At 50.5% G+C, this 20,079-nt stretch overlaps 1 protein-coding gene and 1 long non-coding RNA gene across 2 annotated transcripts; one reads left to right on the forward strand and one right to left on the reverse strand.

Annotated features, from left to right (window-relative positions):
* Positions 1-1,830: 1,830 nt before the first annotated feature.
* On the reverse strand, positions 1,831-5,555 carry RPL8 (ribosomal protein L8). Its single transcript, XM_040056711.1, has 6 exons — positions 5,438-5,555; positions 5,139-5,282; positions 3,481-3,622; positions 3,037-3,255; positions 2,125-2,240; positions 1,831-2,030 (listed from the first exon to the last, which is right to left on the reverse strand). Exons 2-6 carry the CDS (start codon positions 5,274-5,276, stop codon positions 1,872-1,874), a joined length of 774 nt encoding a protein of 257 aa, XP_039912645.1. The 5' UTR covers positions 5,277-5,282; positions 5,438-5,555; the 3' UTR covers positions 1,831-1,871.
* A 7,298-nt stretch (positions 5,556-12,853) lies between these two features.
* On the forward strand, positions 12,854-18,874 carry LOC120749094 (uncharacterized). The gene is made up of 3 exons (XR_005699529.1): positions 12,854-13,043; positions 16,473-16,554; positions 17,031-18,874. It is a non-coding gene; the product is annotated as an uncharacterized LOC120749094 (long non-coding RNA).
* The last annotated feature ends 1,205 nt before the right edge of the window (positions 18,875-20,079 follow it).

A 20,079-nucleotide genomic window follows, 5' to 3' on the forward strand; every position in this document is an offset into this window, starting at 1 on the left:
TCTTAACTTCCCATGTCGTGTAAACTGCTGGAATTCACCTCTATGCTACAGCTTAAATTAGACCTTGGAAAATATACTTCAGTTTTACATTTTTCACTCAAGGTTGGTTTCTTTAGAGCCTTTCATTTTTCATTTGCTTTATCTTACCCCCTTCTTCCCTCATGTTTGTGAAATTCAGACTTTTAGCACTGGAGTTGTTGGGGCTGGAGGATTATTTTGCCCCTTGAGTCTTCTGGTCATTTGCCAGGATCACTGTGACTTTTTTAAGTTCCATGTTCATGTTGGTAACAGGAGACTTCACTGGAACAGTAGTTGCAACTGGAGTTTACTGAAGGGAGAAAGATCCTTCAATCCTCATACTACTCTGTGGCATTGCATCCTGTATGTTTACATTAAATGCGTTTGGAGCTGCATTAAACCCTGTAATATGGTTCATATTTATTTGTAATAATTTGTATTAATTAATCCCTACTGATGGGCTTGGTGCACTGACCCTGCGGCTGTGAGCACCCGTGGGCGCTGTCAGAGCCTGGAGCAGCAGCAGAGGCAGCCAAGGGTCAGTAACCATCTCCCCCTTTCTGGGAAAATACATAGGCAACACAGACCCAAACGTGGTTGGAAATCGTGGTTTTCTGTGCGCCCTTTAGGTGCATTTAATGCAAATTGTTGTGAAACATGAAATACTTCAGCTGCTCTTCTGACCTCACGGTAAAAACAGATGTGAACCTCACTTTGATGGAATTGGAGCAACATAAACAGAAACTGAACTCCCCCTGGCTTTGCTTTTCCTCCCCAGTGGGATCCGATGCCTTTCAAGGTGTGGTTTGGGTTTTTCTATCACCTTTCCCTCCTCACACACGTGGCCAGCTCCAGCATTGGTTCTGGGGGTGGGTGTAGAATCTTCTCCCACTTTGCATTCCCCTGGATTCCCACCAGCGCAACTCATACCCACACATGGACGCCCGGCCCTTGGCACAGACCCCTCGGGCACAGCCAGAGCTGCTGCAGATCAACAGGAGCCCCGGCTTTGGGTGTGCTCAGACGTGAAGCTGAGCCCCAGCTGCTCTCATTGATTTTTCCCTCCTAAGGGCAGTCCAGAAAAGCTGCAAATAAACCCATTCTGCACCGAACCCCATTACTTTTCTCATTCCCTTACAAAAGCTGGCTTTTCACACAATAGCTGTTCTTAATGTTCTCTGAGCTCACAGTCACAGCTTCCTAGTGCAGATCAGTGCTACTGCCCACATTACTGCAGCACCTTGGAATGCTGCAATATGACCAACCTGCAAAGGGGAGATGTTTGGAGCTGTCTGCCCTTCCCAAAAACTGACAAGTAGAGGGGGCAGTCTGTGTCATACCTTCAATTTTTAGGCACCTTTCATCTGGCTCAAGCCTGACCGTTCCAAAAGGAAGCCCAAACCTTGCAGTGAGAGCAGCTGAAATGCTTCCTAAGTTCTGCAGCTCCCAACCTTCCCCTGCCCCCAAAAGATAAAAATGGAAAACCACTATGTTATAGGTTATGAACCTAGAAAACTGAGCTTCCTTTCAGCCAGATTCCCAAGTTTAACCGCAGCATTACTTGATTGCTTTGTCAGGCCACAGCTTCCATGGAAGCAGGCCAGCATGAACATCACACCCGGGCACCAGAGTCTCCAGAGCAGCGTTACCCAGCCTGCAGGACCAGCTTACAGACCGCAAGCGCTGGCTGAGAGAGCTCCCGCTCTCCAAAGCAAGGGCAAAACCCCCAAATCTCCCCTCACAGCTCCCTGTGCTGCATTATCCCAGCTCCATCCCCGCTGCAGCGGCACACAGCACGAACCCCAGGCGAGCTCTGTGGTACAGATTTATTGTGCGGCCCCCGGGCCGGGAGCTCAGTTCTCCTTCTCCTGCACAGTCTTGGTGCCCCGCAGCCGCCCCGTGCGGCGCGCGGCGATCAGCCCGACCTTGCGTCCCGCGGGAGCGTCCCTGCGGATGGTCGAGGGCTTCCCGATGTGCTGGTGGTTGCCTCCTCCGAAGGGATGCTCCACAGGCTGTGCAGGGGGAAAGCAACACGGCAATGAAACCACGGACACCGACGGTCAACACAAACCAACGGGGGACAGGGGCGACTCCAGGCGGACTCACGTTCATGGCCACACCGCGGACGCGCGGCCAGCAGTTCCTCTTGGCCTTGTACTTGTGGTAGGCACGGCCGGCCTTCAGGATGGGCTTGTCAATACGGCCCCCGCCAGCCACGATCCCTGCAGGGGACGGCAGGAATGGTGACACCCAAACAGAGCACAAACCAGTACAAAGGAAAGCCAGCGCCAACGGTGACACCGGAGCTGAGCTACAGCCCTCTTTCTGATCCACTACCCACGGGATTGAGCTTTCTTTCTAAAGCACTGCCCGTTTTACTGCTACCATTTCCTGCGCAACATCAAGTTTCTCAAGGGAAGTGTGAACTGAAAAGAGCTCAGGGGACCATAAAGGACTTTGAGGCCAATACCTACTTGTTTCATGATTTACTGAGTCGATTTTACTGGAGTAACACACCGGATTACTCGCTCTGGTGTCCTCCACGCAGAAGCAGGCAAGCGTCACCAGCAGCCACCTCAGCTGTCAGTCATGTGCACAACAAACCTGGTGCAGCCTCTGCTTCTTGGCAGTGGTTTTGTCATTCCCTGTCAGACCTCCCAGAACACTCCACCCACCGACACTACAACAGGCTCCCTCAGCGTACCAAAAGCAAGAAACAAAAAGGCATTTTCCATGTAAGCCCTTCCCCAAGGACTGCAGACTTCACAGGCCAAGAAATTCCACTACAGCCTGACAATGGGCATCTATTTTTTGTCCTCTCACTAGGTCAAACCTTCTCCAAATTTAGGCTAGCAATATGCAAATGTAATGCAGGTGTAAAATACAAGCCAGGCACCTGAGCACAGACTGTCCAGCCTGCACATGACATTATTCTCGAGACAGTTATTAAAGCTGAGGCCTTGTTTGGAAGATTCAGTCACAAGAAGCCCAGTGACAACTCCAGTGATTGCCCCTTACCCACAACAGCTCTGTTTGCAGAAGAAATGACTTTCTTGGAGCCTGAGGGCAGCTTCACTCTGGTTTTCTTGGTTTCGGGGTTGTGGGAGATGACGGTGGCGTAGTTGCCGGAGGCGCGCGCCAGCTTCCCGCGGTCACCGGGCTTCTCCTCCAGGCAGCACACGATGGTGCCCTCGGGCATGGTGCCCACGGGCAGAACATTCCCGATGTTCAGCTGGGCTGCAAAGAGAGCACCCACAGCTGGGGTTACAGCCCTGAACTCGGGAGGGTGGCACCACAGGCTCTGCGGCTGCAGCGTCCTGCACTCCAGCATCCCAAACTCCAGGAGCTGGGACACCCCCAGCCCAGCTGTGCCCAGCCCAGCCGTGCCCAGCTGTGCCCAGCCGTGCCCAGCCGTGCCCAGCCGTGCCCAGCCCAGCCGTGCCCAGCGCAGCCATGCCCCACCTTTCTTGCCGCAGTACACGAACTGGCCGGTGTGGATGCCCTCGGCGGCGATGAACAGCTCCGTGCGCTTCTTGAAGCGGTACGGGTCGCGGAAGGCGATCTTGGCCAGCGGAGCGCCCCGCCCGGGGTCATGGATGATGTCCTGTGGGAACACACAGCTGCTTTAGGGGGGCTGCCCTGAAGCCCTGGGGCTCTGCAGCAATCTGAGAATGGTTACTGTGGGACCAGCCTCAGCAAGGCGCTTCTCAGGGGGATCTGGGTTTGCCCCAACGTGAGTGAGCTGAAGATTCACATTTGATACAAGCTCCAGCACCCACAGATCCCATCGGAGAAAAACCTCCCTGTGAGGCTGCTGAGGCCCTGCACAGGCTGCCCAGGGAAGCTGTGGCTGCCCCATCCCTGGAAGTGTTCCTAGCCAGGCTGGACAGGGCTTGGAGCAGCCTGGAACAGCGGAAGGTGTCCCTGCCCATGGCAGGGGGATTGGAACTGGATGGGCTTTACGGTCCCTTCTAACCCAAATCCTTCACTGATCACAGAATAATGCCTGGTAAAGTGTGCTGCTTGTAGCTAATCTGGTCTGAACAGCTTTATTCCTGACATTCTGCAGTATCCAATCTCTCCATACTAGAGAAATCCACTTTCACTTTGCCCAACCACCTTTGGGAAGAGAAAGAGCTGGGCACAGGCAGTGATTTCTCCATGTGTTTCCTTGGGATTGAGGCATTTCTAATATTCCGCTATCAGGTAAAACAAAGTTTGACTAAAATCTGAAGCCCCTAACTCAAGAAGCACAGACTTACTGTTTTTTTTACACTTGGAAAAACATGTTTGTTCCGTTCCTGAAGCACACTGGGATTAAAATACCCAACCATGTATTTACAGACTTCAGACAAGCGACTCTGACACATCTGAGACGTGTCTGTCTTCTAGCACAGCTCATAAACTCTTGGTGTCCATTGCTGATGTCTTCCCAACCCTGTTGCCCAAATCCCCTGTGCATCACCCAGTTCAAGCCAAGTCTTGCTGCCTACCTTCAACCATCACCTCAATGAGGCGAGGGTGAAGAAAATTCTCTCTACATCCTGACCATGACCGTGCTGCAGAATGCTGAAGGGCTGCTCAGAGCACCCAGCCACCAGCACGGTTTGCACTCTGAAATCCCAGACACCCAAAAAAGTACCTGCAGCACCTGAGACACTATCACACCCCAAAGACAGGTACTGCCTTGCTCCTACCGCTCAAGACTAAAACGATGGGTATCACTTGGCATTTCCAAAGATTTGATTTCTTTAAATTTTTTTTTAATATGCAACCAACTACATGGGAAATTCCCTAGCCACGTTTCCTCAGGAACAGGGAGTTCTTCGGCAACATAAAACCACGCCACTCTAGAGTATTGCTATCCTTAGCAAAGCTCCAGCAGAAAATCCTACTGCTGGCTAAGGGTGCCCTCTCTGTTGAGATGGTCTCATAAACCTAAAAGTTTAACTTTTCACGGGATGTGATCGATTCAGCAGCAGAGAAACCCGAGCCCGGAACAGCGGGGGTAAGGGCGAGCCGAAGGGCTGCGGGCACCGCTGGCAGAGCGGCGGCTGCGGCAGCCCCGGGGGCGCGGTGCCGAATGTCCCCCCGAGCAGGGGACCCGGGGCCGCCCGTACCTTGACGATGCCCTTGATGTAGCCGTGGCGCTCGGCGAAGTCCACGGCGCGCAGCTTGGCCGGGCCCTTCCTGTGCTTCACGTGGGCCCGGAACACGGAGCCCGCGCCTTTCCTCTGCCCGCGGATGACGCGGCCCATGGCGCCCTGCGGGGACACGGGGACAGCTCAGCGACACCCGCGACACGCTCGGCGACGTCCCGGCCCTGCCCCGTCCCCGCCCTGCCCCTTCCCGCGGCCGCCCGGGCGCGGATGGCGGCGGATGGGGCTCGGGATGGGGATCGCGGCCGCCCCGCTCCTACCTCGCTCCGGCCTCCCCGGGAAAGAAGGAAGCGCTGACGTCACGGGCGCGCCGAGGCTCTTCCGGCGCGGTGACGTCATGTGGAGGGGGCGGGGCCTCGGGGTTCCCTCAGCTCACCCGGCACCGAGACCGGGATACCGGGAGAGCGCCGGGATGGGGCAGGAACGGGGAAAGGAACACCGGGAGAGCCCCGGGATGGGGCAGGAACGGGGAAAGGAACACCGGGGGAGATCCGGGATGGGGCAGGGACGGGGAAAGGGACACCGGGAGAGCCCCGGGATGGGGCAGGAACGGGGAAATGGACACCGGGAGAGCCCCGGGATGGGGCAGGAACGGGGAAAGGGACACCGGGAGAGCCCCGGGATGGGGCAGGAGCGGGGAAATGGACACCGGGAGAGCCCCGGGATGGGGCAGGAACGGGGAAAGGAACACCGGGAGAGCCCCGGGATGGGGCAGGAGCGGGGAAATGGACACCGGGAGAGCCCCGGGATGGGGCAGGAACGGGGAAAGGGACACCGGGAGAGCCCCGGGATGGGGCAGGAGCGGGGAAATGGACACCGGGAGAGCCCCGGGATGGGGCAGGAACGGGGAAAGGGACACCGGGAGAGCGCCGGGATGGGGCAGGAACGAGAAAAGGAACACCGGGAGAGCGCCGGGATGGGGCAGGAACGGGGAAAGGGACACCGGGAGAGCTCCGGGATGGGGCAGGAACGAGAAAAGGAACACCGGGAGAGCGCCGGGATGGGGCAGGAACGGGGAAAGGAACACCGGGAGAGCCCCGGGATGGGGCAGGAACGGGGAAAGGGACAGGGACACCGGGAGAGCGCCGGGATGGGGCAGGAACGGGGAAAGGAACACCGGGAGAGCCCAGGGATGGGGCAGGAACGGGGAAATGGACACCGGGAGAGCCCCGGGATGGGGCAGGAACGGGGAAAGGGACAGGGACAGCGGGAGAGCGCCGGGATGGGGCAGGAACGGGGAAAGGAACACCGGGAGAGCCCCGGGATGGGGCAGGAACGGGGAAAGGGACAGGGACAGCGAGGCTGCTGGGAGCTGGCACGGGGTACTAGAGGTGGGGATAAGGAAGGGTCAGGCTGTGCAAGGCTGGAATTTGGATGCGGCCGTGGAATGCAAGTCAGTACATTTTTACTGCATCAAGGAAAACAAATAAAGGCGGCGCTCGCAAAGTTTTCCGGAACCTCACAGCTTGATTTCGCAACATTAAAAGCGGCGGCAAACCAGCCCCAGTCTGAAACACTCGGCATGTGTTTCAGTGGAAAATATAAACAAAACCTATGCATTATATATATATATAAAAGTAGAAAAAAGATAATTAGCAGTGCCCATCCCGGGACAGTGCCCATAACAGGGCAGTGCCCATCCCAGACAATGCCCATCCCGGGATAGTTCCCATAACAGGGCAGTGCCCATCCCGGGGCAGTGCCCGTCCCAGACAGTTCCCATTCCAGGGCAGTGCCCGTCCCAGGGCAGTGCCCATCCCAGACAGTTCCCATCCCGGGGCAGTGCCATCCCGGTGTTCCAGGACCCGCTTCTCTGTGTCTTGAATTCCTCCTTGACACACTGTGACGGGCCAGGGAGGTAGGGGGATGGAGGGGGCTCAGAATTCGCGGCTCCACTTCTCCAGGGCTTTCTGCACACAATCACAGACTGGATTATGCTGGAAAAGACCTCTGAGATCATCGAGTCCAACCTGTGACCGATCACCGCTGTGTCACCCAGACCAGGGCACTGAGTGCCACTTCCAGCCTTTCCATAAACACTTCCAGGGACAGTGACATGGGCAGCCCATTCCAGTATCTAATCATACCTCCTGTAAAGAAATCCCTCCTACTGTCCAACCTAAACCTCCCCTGGAACAGTTTTATGTCCTCTTCTCCATCACTGGTTTCCTGGGAGAAGAGACCAGTCCCCAGCTGGCTACACCCTCCCTCTCAGGGAGTTGTAGAGAGCAATAAAGCCACCCCTGAGCCTCCTTTTCTCCAGGCTGAACATCCCCAGCTCCCTCAGCCTCTCCTCACAGGACTTGTGCTCCAGACCCTTGCCCACTCTATTCCCTTCTCTGGGCTCACTCCAGCCCCTCAATGTCCCTCCTGAACTGGGGAGCCCAGAACTGGGCACAGCCCTCGAGGTGTGGCCTCACCAGTGCCCAGAGCAGGGGGAGAGGCATGCAGTTTAACCCCCCTGGGGACTGACAGCCTGTTGTCTTGGGATCTCACATAAACAACCAGGGACCCCGAGCTAAGAGCTGCCATGCCAAATCCTTCCTTAATTCGCTGGACCAAAGATGCAGTTTGTAGGCTGAGGCTCCAGCCATCACAGATACAGCTGGATCTGTAATAATCAGACTGCACTGTGCAGTTTAAGAGATGTAGGTTTTGGGCGAAGAAGTAACTGAAGATAAAACCCCAGCAGATGCTTTAAGCTGCCTTTGCCAGATTATAATCAATATTAATTAGGGCATAATTGAGAGATACAGCAAAGCAGAGGTAATCATCTTAGTGTTCCTAATCAACTTGTGCTGTGCCCTGCAAGGGGAAATGAAAAGTGCCCTAACTTCTTTGACAGCCCACCAGGCTTTCTGCATCAGAGGCCACTTTTCCAGAACAGGTCACTGCAGACGACCCAATTCACTGAAGATGGACTATTTAACCTTATTTGACTCATTGGAAATTAGGAAAAGCTCATCAGCCCCACACATGCCGTTGCTCCTCCCCTTCAGCTGAAGAACCTACACATCCACCACATCTTGATGGATGAGCTTTCCCACCACAGTGTTCCTGGGACTGGTGGAACTCACCCTCCCCTGAGATGCAAAAACCCTTGATGCCAAGGGCTCGCAGGCGGGATCCTTGTGGGATTCAGCCCCCACAGGTAAAAGGATTAGCATGGCCAGGAGCCCACCCTGCCCATCTGCTGGAGGTCACCATCCCTCACACAGGCAGTGTGACAGCTGCTCCTCCTGGGCCCCACGTGACAGCTCAGTGCAGGATGGCAAACTGCACCTTTACACTGCTTCACACTGAGTTTACGTTCATGCTGAGCAGGAACAGCTCGAGACACTGATTCATGGTTCCTGTGGCAGCAGGGGACTGGTTAGTTTTTGCTGCTAAATATGACAAGAGACAGATCTCTAAGGAGCTGCCTGAATTGGAACTACTTGGATTTCCACATAATACCCATAAACCCAGCAAATGACATTGGTCACTCCTCTTTCATGCTCTTAGTAAGGACTTAGTAATCAACTAGGTAAGAAGTAGTTGTGTAATGATTTAGTACACTCATCAGTTTTATTATCCTGTATCAACTATACTTTGTTGTCATTTTATTGTTATTTAATTCGTGGTGCAGTCTTCACGCTGCTGTCATCATCTGTGAAGATGCAGCCTCTTGGTTCCATCGTGGGCTTGGGCAGCTGCCTCCCTGCCCAGGCGCTGCTGCAAACGGAGGGTAAGGCTGGAACTGGGATCATCCCTAACTCCTCCCTGCCAGCTTTTTGGGTGTCCTGAATATGGGTGGAGATGTCTGTTCCAGAAGAGTGTGAAGAGTTCTGAGCTCACCATCCTCACATCAGAGGCTGTTCCAGCCTTTCCTCCCAGTAGTGCTGAGTGGTTGTCACCTATTTGTGTCACCACAGGCTGTGTTTATGCACACCTCAGGATCAGAACATGCTGCTGCCCAGGACCCCAGTGCTGGTGTCATCCAAACTGATTCTTAAGTATTTTTCCATCAGGGAAAACCAGAAGGAGGCTGGGAATAGTATGCATCTAGGTCTCTGTGTACTCAAGATTCCTTAGGATGCACAAATGAATGCAAAACTCTGAAAGCCTCCAAGTTTTCCAGCCTAGATGGCATTTAGGAATCAGAGAAGAAATGCAAAGAGATGACAGAACTGCATTAATGATGATGCAATTTTAGAACTGATTTCTTCTTTTATAAGAGACAACATTAGTTAACATTTTCATCATCAAGGAATAACAACATTGTATTACCTGGCCCATCCAAGCACAGACTGAGCTCAAAATAAGGTTAGTTATTTACTTTAGTTGTGCCTTCAAAATTAATGGATCCAAAGAAATGCAAGCAAGTGCTTTACATTGGATGGCAATTGAAAAACACTGCCCAGGTTTGTGCAGAATTGTGTGGCTCTGTGTTGTGCCCTAAGAATGCCAGTGACAAAGAAATATGAGTGTTGAGCACTACCAGTCATCATAATTCTCTTAAACTTTGAGGAGTGGAGATGGTGCTGTGGTTTGTAAAGAGGCCCCCAGTCCCTGGGCTGATGTCATCTCCCAGATCCAATCTGTGGGATATTCCTCAGCATGAGGAGGAGGTGGCAGTGCCAGAGCTACAGCAGGACGAGCCCATGCTGGGCAGGGCAGTGAGAGCCACGGGGCTACTGATGGCAGAACAAAAGCAATCCAGGTATTCCCTGGCACTGCCTTCCATCTGCACTGCTGTGCAGCAGCTGCTCTCTGCACCTTTGAGCCCTGAGATTTTTGCCTTCAGGACATCATCCCTGGCAGTTGTATCCTGCTTTTGGCTGGAACAGAGTTAATTTTCTTCCCAGTAGCTGGTACAGTGCTGCATTTTGGATTCAGTATGAGAACGATGTTGACAGCAACAACTAAAACATCAGTGTGTTAAGAGATGCTTACTCTAAATCCAGCACTTGTCAGTGCCCCGTGCTCTGCCAGTGGAGCTGTGAGGGAGCATGGCCAGACAGCTGATCCAAGCTGGCCAAAGGGACCTTCCTCCCCATCGAGTGTCGTGTCCAGAATACAAACTGGGGGGGCTGGCTGGGAGGGGCTGGCCACTGCTCAGGGACAGGCTGAGCAACCGTTCTGTGCATCACTTGTCTGTCGTGGGGTTTATTCAGCTCTTTTTTTCCTATTATTATTGTTGGTATTATTTTTTACTTCAAGTATTGAACTGTTCTTATCCCAAACCACGGCTTTTGCCTTTTTTCAATTCCCCTCCCCATCCCACTGAAGCGGGAGGTGGGTGAGCGAGCGAGCAGCTGCTGATACCTAGTTGCCATCTGGGATTAAACAACAAGAAGCTGCTTTGCTTTAAGACATTTCAGCCTTTACCAGTCTCGCTGCCTCTCTGCCAGGAGTTACAGCTGGTGGGAAGAGGAGCAGAGGCAGGGCCACCATGCTGGAATTCTCTGGCCAAAGCCTATTTTTCCATCAGTACTCAGGCTGTGCTGGAGCTGGGAGAGTTTGCCTATCTCCCTGAGGATTCTTCAAGCCTGGAGCAGCACAGGGTTGTCTGCATAACCCAGACACATCCTGCACATCCGCACAGATCAGGGGTCTGAGGCTCTCAGGGAGCCTTGGCCTCGTGTGCCTCCCAGGCACAGGAATCCTGATGGAAGTCTGACGGTGCTAGGCAAAACAGGCTGTGCTTCCAAAGCACGGCTGCAGCACATCACAGCCCGATATTTTGGCAGCAGCTTCATCTTTTGGCTGCTCCAGCTACACCTGTGAGCTGAGCTGGCTGAGCCACGGCCCCACATCCTGATTCCAGGGCAGTGACACTCGGCAGCAGGGAAGCACCCGCGCTGCTGGGCAAGGCCAGGTCTCCTATCTCCACAGCTACTTCCATGGGACTGTGGCTGCTGGAGCCCATCCCTCAAGCATCTCCTGGCTGGCAAATTTGCTGGGATAACAGAGAAAGGATGAAATCTACTCCCCTGATTCTGGAAGGGCTTTGGCAGAGTCGTGGGTGCACCCGCGTAAATGCACGGTGGGGACGAGCCAAGGGTGTGCTGCCTTAATTAATCCTTTCATGACAGTCACAGGCTAATTTGCTGAAGGTTAATTGCACTGTAAATAGCAAAAGGGGTGGTGCTCTGCTTGCAACAGATGGCAGCCATCAAGAAATTTTGATGAGATTGCTGTTTGGGAATGGGGAAAAAAACCACCAAGGTTTCTCCAGGACCCCACCTTGAAAGGGAACTGAGAAGGGAAGCCCTGAACTCTGTGCATCTTTTGAAAGGGAAGGAAATAAAGAATGGCTGCAAGTGTTTTTCTCTCTGGGAATGGTGTGCTACCAGGAGTATAATCCTGACCTCCTTTAGGTGGGCACTTACCTCTGTGGCCTTACTGACATCTCTGGTTTAGGAACTGACACGTGGCCAACCTGCAGCGTCACAGTTCCAGTCTGCAAAAATAACACACCTGCTAATGCCAGCAAACACCCTCGGGGAGATCCCACCACTGCTGCTCCAGAGCAGGGCACAGGGGAGTCACCTGCTGCCACTGAGGCAAGGGAAGGGCCACAGACAGCAGCTCCTGGCTGAAGGGCTGCTGAAGGGACAAAGCCTCATTGTCCTACACTGCACCCAGAAAAGCTCCTTGGACTCTGAGGAAACGTCCTGGGCCTGCAGTGTCCTGTATCTAAAAGCAAAGGAGCTCTTTGTGAGGATCCCCTTGCAGCAGCCCCTCCATACCACCCTCAGCATGCTGGTGGGGCACTGTGCATTCAACACTCCTGGCTGTCCGGAGAGAAAAATCCCTCTCCAGAGACACCACAGGCCTCCTTTCCGCTGACTGCTCCCAGAATAAATACCTTTGCTGTCTATGCTGAGAGGAATTTCTCCTGAAAGGATCAGCTTCTGTTTGCTGTTTGAAATAAACAATCTCCCTCAACTATTCCAAGTTCCCCAGCCTGTCTCATTCCTAAACCCTGGAGGGAGTTCAGGGAAATTACTTGAGCTTTCCCTTCTGCTCTGGCGTGGAGCAGATGAGGTCCCGGACTGCATGACAACCACTTCATCGTAATCGCAGCTCTCCTCCAAACCTTCCCTGTAAATACAGCACAGGGTGACCTGGAAGGAAACCACGCTCTTTACAGGGTTTCCTGCGCTTGCAGATCGTCGTTTGCAAGGCAAGGATTTAGGCAGAAGGATCTATATTTAGGTAGCAGGCTCAGCCCGTGTTCCCTTGCGAGTTGTCGTTCTCCTACACCCCTGACTTCGGTAATTCCCCTGGAATTCCCTGGCCTTGCAGAGGTGTGGCGAAGACACTGCCCGGGGGCACGAGAGGCTGTGCCAGGGCGGGATGTAGCACAGAAGCACGGGATCAAATCCAAGCAGGGCGCGGAGGAGAAAAGGCGAAGACGCGCCTGTGCCCCGTCCCGCGGCAGGGAGCCGCCTCCTGCGCGGCCCAGGCGCTCCGGCCGGGAACGGCCTTGCGGGCGTCCCCCGTTATCCCCGGGCAACGCCACCCTGGGCTCCTCGGGAGAGGGGCACCCGGAGCCGCAGAGGCGGAAAATCCCAAAGCGAACAAAGCAATTTGCAGCTCACAGGTGCGTTCAGCTCCGCTCATTAATTAGGTTCTGGTGACCTCTAGAGGCCCTGAGCCCAAAGCACCTGATTTCTGCGGCTCTCTCCTGAAACAATGAGCGCGAGAATTCTGCTTTATTCCGGTTTCAAACTATGATTCATTTTAGCCTTAGAGAGGAAGGCATTGAAGAACCGTAACTGATTATTATTCTTTTCTTGTTATTCTTTTCCTCCCACTAAATGTGGTTATAATAATTCCCTGCGTGCAGCAGCCTCAAAGCCTTGCACAGTAACTGTGGTAAGTATTGACATTTTTAAAAGAAATGTACTTTGTGCATTGTCAATAAGAGGGGAACTACTTCTTTCCTGGATTTCTAACGACATATTCATCTAATCACTGATCCTGGAAAAACCGCCCACCTCTCTGGTGAGATAATCCCGTTACTTTCAAGGGTCTAAGTTGTGTGGGTTTAGGATCCAGGGTTAGGCGTGAGTTGGAGCCTTTGCCTTTTGTGCACTCTTGCAAGGCAGAGCTCAAACCCCGTGCTGCTCGTCTCACACTGGAGTATGACCTTCTTTTCGGAAAAATTATTCCCAGCTGCAAACAGGGGGAAATTGACAATCCACCAGAATCACGGCCAAGCAACCCTGTATGTAGGAAAATTACCTTCTGCCTGTATTGTAAAAATGACAATAAAATTGCCTGCAGGGAAGAGTGATGCAAGAAAATGGGTAAGAAAATAAGTGGTTTTTTACTCATACATCTGGATCAGCTTATTTTTTCTTAATGAGATAAACAACCGGGGCAGCTGATGGAGAAGGGGAGAAATCCGCTGAGAAATCCAATTTTCTGTCCTCTTGAGCAGCTGAGATACAGGATGGAAACCATACCAAGGAACTGAGAGAATTGGAAGGAGAGATGGAAGAGAAGTGAGACCCTGGCCAGAGAGACATTGGGGAGTTAACTGAGAGAGGCTTAAAGCCATGGAGAAGCTTAGCAAGAAACAGAAAAGCTGGAGGAGGTGAAACATATCTGCAGCAATGCACAACTCCTTAGCAAACTTGCAGAGGTGTGTGGGAGACCTCCTAAAGATTTCTAATTTAAGAGCACCCAGCTGTACTTCCAGATTTAGTTATTAGTTGCTTTTCCTATGCAACACCCCCCTCCAAAAAAAAAGGGAAAAAAAGTTTTTCTCATCACATTTCCTAATGGACCTCCTACCAACACTTTAATGGCAACATTTGTTTGTTTGGTGACAACATTCCTGGAGGCTACAGCTGGGGCAGTTTGTGCATCCATCTTAGAAACCAAACACAATAGCACAGGATTCTCTCTTGCTTGATAGATGTGACCCACAAGACAGGGAAAAAGCGATGTTTTGGTAATAATTTTTTGTTGTTGTTTTCTTATGGCATAATGATGGATAAGGTTTTTGAAAAAAGAAAATTTAATTATTTTCTGGGGGGGGGGGTGTGTGTGCTTCTTTTTCATATTCTCTTGCTTTGTTCTTCTCCTTTGCTGTGTAGGCAATAGAGCTAAAGGGATTTCATGCCTCCAAACAGAAAGGAATTCTGAGCTACCGAGGGGAATTAAAAATGGAGGAAGGGAGAAAGGTTTAAAAATGGATTTTAAGAGAATTTTTATTCAGACTGTGTAAAAACTCTTCTGAGATTGATTGAATCAAAGCTCCTGAGAAACACATGGGAGAAAAGCTCAATTTGTTAAAGATCTGCATTCTCCTCTATCTTCTTAGTGCAGCCTACAAAACTAATTTGATTTTGTTGGTCCTCCGAGAAGTCCTTTACCAAGAGAAGGCTGGGGGGGGGGGTGGGGAACCTTTTTGATATTTGTGAGATAAAAAGAAACCCAAGCTCTAAGGCCACTTGCATAAGCTTTGTAAGGCTCTCTGAATTTAAAAAAAAAAAAAAAAAAAAAAAAAAAAAGGCATTTCTTTTGTAGTTGCCAAGAAATGCTGGCTCCATATAGTCCACAAGCATGTTTAATTTACACAGGTTTAGTGGCTGGATACTTTTGATCAATAGTATCACAGTGCTAATCAGAAAATTACAGGTACTTTTCACGTGGACTTTTTCTGGGTAAAACTTTTGAACTTTTCTAATCTCTTGACTGAAAATGAGGACAAAATATTGCTCCCACCTTGTTTCCAAATAGCGGTTTTCCTTCCCTTTTTCAGAGATAAGAGAAAGAATAAAAGGAAAGAGGTGAGAAAGGAAACAAACATAAAATGGGAAAACAGAGAAGTAAAATTCCTCCTCCCTCCAAGTAACTGCTGGGTTTTTTTTTTTTCATCAAAGATGCCATTACATTTAGGATTTCCATTTCCAAATGGGAAAAAAATGCGACTGGCTCCAACTATAAGAGCAATGCTTGGGGGCAGGCCTAAAGTGAGCAATAAATCAGAGCAGAAAATGTTTTGCTTGGGGAACACAGCACGATTAGATCATAAATAATCCTCTTTTCTTCTAGACGCAAGATAAAATAAACACAGCTGTGAGCACAGGCACACGTTGGTGCACAGAGACGATGGTTTGTTTGTTTGTTTATTTGTTTGTTTGTGCACACACAGAGCACTCAGCCCCCTTTCCCCAGGGCAGCTCTGTGACAGCACGAGAGGTGAAGGGCTCTGGCAGAGGGGTCGATGAAATGGTGTCAGCTGAAAACCTCATGAAATCAGAGCAGCAGAGCCAGGCATGCAGGGAGCACTGGGAGATGTCACCAGGAGGGAGCAACCCCTTGGCCAGCCAGCAGGAAACTTTGTACATCAGCCCCTGCAATAAAATACTGTGCATTTCTTAGTAATCATGGCAGTCAGCAAATATTTGTCTCTCCGTGGCAGGATCACATAATGGAGGAGGCTGTGCTGGGAGAGAGGCTGGCCAGGGTATGTGTCTTCTCAATTCTCAACCCAGTCTCAAGTGCAAGGTTTATTTTCTCCATTTTGGGCCCTGCTGCTGGCCTTTCAGAGTTTGCTCTCTCAAAAGGCATGGTGGTACCAATTATTATAGTTATTATTATTCTTCCTTGTCCACCTGAACATTTCCTTAGAAATTTTTTGCACCAGAAGTGAAAGGGTTTTTTTGCCTTAAAGACCCCTGAGGAAAGGTAGCTTCAGTGTCTCCAGGGATGCTTCCAAAATTCAGCACAGCTGAACCTGAGGTGGCACACACCAGTGGGAGCAATGCTTGGACAACTGCTTTCCCTACCAGTCCCGAGGATCTTTCCAAGATTAAAACAATTCAATTCAAAGCAAGCCTCAGGTATCTAGAGGCATCCTGTGTGGGCCAAAGCTCTTTTGCAGGGAGAAAAGCAAATCCATCCACCTTTCAGAAGAACTTGCTGGGATCTGTGTGGCAATTTCCTCCCTCTTAGATCTTCCAGTGAATTTTTCCATGACAGGGATAATCCAAGTTAATCACTTCCATTTGACCCAGTTTAATCACCACCTTCCCGAAATGGAGTTAATAGGCACTTAATGCTAAACAAGTGAGGAGGGTGGTTCATAAAAGAGCTTGGAAAATCACTCTTCTGTTCCTAACACCCTTATTTTTTTTTTTCCCTTTTCATTTGTTATCCAGAGTTGGTAACTTCTGAGGCCTAAACCACAATACATCTTGAGCTCACTAAGCTAAAAATACTGACTCACCAATCACAGCATACAAATGAATCCTCCACAGGAAAACTAATCTGTCATTTCCCTTCCCACAGGAACATGCACAAGTGGTTAAATAGCTCAAGATTTTGTACAGCCTCTCTGCCTGTGCCATTGTACACTGAGATCTCGATTCAGGTACCGGAGGCACACACTTCCTTTCCTTCAAGAATTAGTTTTTGGCGTATTATTCCACGTCTGTCATTCTGCAGCGGCACTAATTTTAATTTTGCTTTGCCAGTATGACAGCATTCGTAGAGTCTCTGCTTTTGAGATGGTTCTGCTGTTACTCCTTTTGCTACATGTCAGGAAGCAGCGGGAGCAGGGTGCTCTGCACAGCAGATGGGCAGTGTCCTCCCTGCCATGCTCCAGAGCCAGGCCTGGGAATGAGGGTCCCAGACTGGGCTCCTAAGGGCTTTTATGCACTCAGGGCCCTGGAAACGCCCCCAGCAGAGCAGCAGTGCTGTCCTAATTAAAGCTGAAGAATGCTTATAGCTGTAGACTATTCAATGTTGCAATAAATTCACTTCTGTCACATCCTCTCGAAATCTCCTGTAAGCAGATTTTCTTTTTCATTATTGCTTACTTTTTTATTTAATTGCTTGTTTGGTTAGAGTTCATACGTGGATCTTGGAAATTGTCTTCGCTGCCTGGAAAAATCTCACATCCAATGATTGGGGGCCTAGTGGATTTACACAGCAACAATCTCAGCTGGCTGTAGTCTTCTCATCTCTCACTGATGACACCTTCACCCTCTCTGTCTTCACCATGAGGCTGTTCTTCCACTGAGGAAAGGATCTTGGGATCACCTGTACATTTGCTCAGCCCTGACAGGGGCGTGTGCAGTGAGTGGGCTCTGGTGTTCACACAGAGTTCCTACCAGGAGGATTTCCCTCACGGCCCAGCCAGAGGCAGGAATCACAGAGGCGCTGGCAGTCTTCACTGTTCCTGTTGAGTAATTCCTGCCTTCCTGCCACTGAAAACATGTCATTCATGGCAATGTGGTGGTTTAAGGCAGAGTCTTAAATAGCAGATGTTTATCTTACCACCCCAAGACCTCTTGTGTAATACTCCTGTCTTCCCTCAGGCCAGAGAGAGGATGAAGGATTCAGGGGCAGCTCCAGCACTTGTGCCGGCTGTGTACTCCTGCTGGGGAGCCCATTGCCAAGGAATGGGAAACAGTGGAGTTGCAGGACTGGGCTCTGGTTGATGTCGATCCTGAAAAACGACTGTTTAATAAACAAACAACCAAACAAGGCACGATATCCTCACGGGCCCGGTTAGCAAGGAAGTGGTTTGCTTGCAGAGCCTCACTGCCACCTAGCACGTGAGGTTGGTCTATATTTAGCCCTTTGAAACTTTCCAGATAAGAATTCCCTTGATGTGAACTGAAACCCTTGACCACCACAAAACACCCAGCAAGGCTCCACGTCCCCAGTTCCTCCCTGTTGCTGCAGGACAGCCCTCATACTTTGTGATTGAATCATCAGGTTCCCAGTGCTGACACCCAGGCTCCAGCAGCCTTACCACACAGGAGGCAAACAGAACACGTGTTGGTTAAAGCCTGACAAAGCAACACTTGGATTTAGGTCAGGCACAGCAAACAGGAGTTACTTGTACGCCGCGCCTGGCTCCCGTTCAAACCCAGAGCCCGATGAATTCACACCAGCCCAGACATGCAAAGCGGCATCTGCCTTTCCCCTTTCCACAGCGATTTCTGCTCACACAGTGCCTTCAGCTCCTCACTGCTGCACCCCACAACTACCCTGCAAAGGCTACTGGCTCTGGGGAGCAGAAACACCGGCTCTGAGCACAGGCTGCAGAATTCCCTGCTGGCCCATCTGCCCCGGGCTCTGCCGCAGCTGCGGCACGAAGCAGGCAGCGGACAGTGCTCATCCCAAACTGCCCAGATTGTCCAGCTTGGCTTGCTGCAGGACTGTGACCAAGAAAACCCCTGCTGGACCTCACCCCTTCTGATGGACTGTCAGGACTCACAGGGCATTCAGCCTTCATTTGAGGATGGTGAATTCACCTTTCACCCCGATGGTCTTTTAGCCTTTGTCTCTCTTCTCACTGCTCCTTTATCCCTTCCCATTTTCCCCTGGCTGCTGTCACTTCCTGGTGGTAGAAGCAGGCTTTAATTTCCATTCCAGAATTGGCAGAGGCTTTTGACTCTGGATTTGTAGAGGCTTCAGTTTCTAGTACTTTAACTCCTTGTTCACTGGTTGTTGGAATTGAATTTTGTCCTTTCTTATCTTTTAGCCCATCTCAAGGCCCCTTAGTGCAGCTTACTTTGCATTAATGAAGTTATGGACAAAGAGTATTAACCTTTTGATTAACTTCACTTTATTACTCCACCATAAATGCATGGTTACACATTTATAGGGATTATATTTACTTATATTTCATATACAAAATAGAGAACTACAAATATCACACATAAAATACGATGCATTTAGCCATAAAGTATTTCTTGGCTGTGCCAATTCCTGATGGAAAAGAGATTCAATCAGGCTGAGACTGTAGTAACCTCACCTACAAATTTAAGACTGACTTGGTGGTAGGAGATTACTTTTTATGGGATCACTTGGGATTAGGTAGCATCTTGAATATATTGTCAGGCTGTACCAGAAACCAATTTAGCACAGCTCTATTTGTTCTTCAGCTTCTACTCAAAGTTTAACTGGTACACGCCTCAATCTTGAAATTATTTTAAATGCTTCTATTAAAAACATACGAAAGCGAGGCACAGTCGACCGCAGAATGACTTCTCTGAGATGTCCTAAGTGCTGGGATTCCTCAGCAGCTTCCAGGTTGTTCTGAAGGGAAACACAGCTCCTCTCTACAGCACACATTCCCCTTGGCCTCTGCACCCCTGTGGTCTGGAAGGCCAAGATCATAGAACGCAATGACTCTGGTCTTCCCACTTTTTCTCTGCTCAGTGCTTTACAGCAGTTAAATAGTGGGGTTATTTTCACCTTTCTAATTCTACGTTGGTTCTCATATGCTTGGGCATCCCCTCCTTAGCAGCCAGAGTAACTTCCCAGCCCTGGCATTTTCTGTGCACGTCTGGAATTCTGGAATGGAGCAGTGAATTTGGACCCTAATGGTCCTTGTATGCTGCAATTGTTGAGTTGGACATAATGGCTTCTTGCCTTTTCTCCATATTTGTATCAAAATTAAGAATCCTGCCGGATATTTTTAGTGCAGATTCCATGGGTTTTGGCTTCTTAAAAAAGTATTTAGATGGGGGACTCTGAGTTCTTCATTAGGCAGTGCATTGTCTGTACAGCTGCCATACATTAAAGAAGCTGGAATAACATTGGAGCGATATCCAGTTTCACCCAAATGAGGTCGTTGAGCAGGATCCAGATCTGTATCCACAGAAGGCAAACACAGTATTTAAACAGAAACAAAGCCTTCGATTTATTTCATTATTTACTAAGTGCTGCCATGGTGCTCAGTGTTACATAAACATTCTCTGCCCCGGGTTACTAATACTACCAGGCACAAGCAGGTTCAAGGCTCAAAACACCTTACATGAGATATTCCCAGCACAAGAGCCTTAAGGACAAGTTAAAAGGACAAGGTGTCTGTAGAGGAACCCTGTTAATGAAATTTCAGGTTTCAAAAATAGCTGTTTGTTTCAGTAAGAAGAGATTC

Source organism: Hirundo rustica, chromosome 2, assembly GCF_015227805.2.
Source record: "Hirundo rustica isolate bHirRus1 chromosome 2, bHirRus1.pri.v3, whole genome shotgun sequence".
In the NCBI taxonomy this organism is placed as follows: domain Eukaryota; kingdom Metazoa; phylum Chordata; class Aves; order Passeriformes; family Hirundinidae; genus Hirundo; species Hirundo rustica.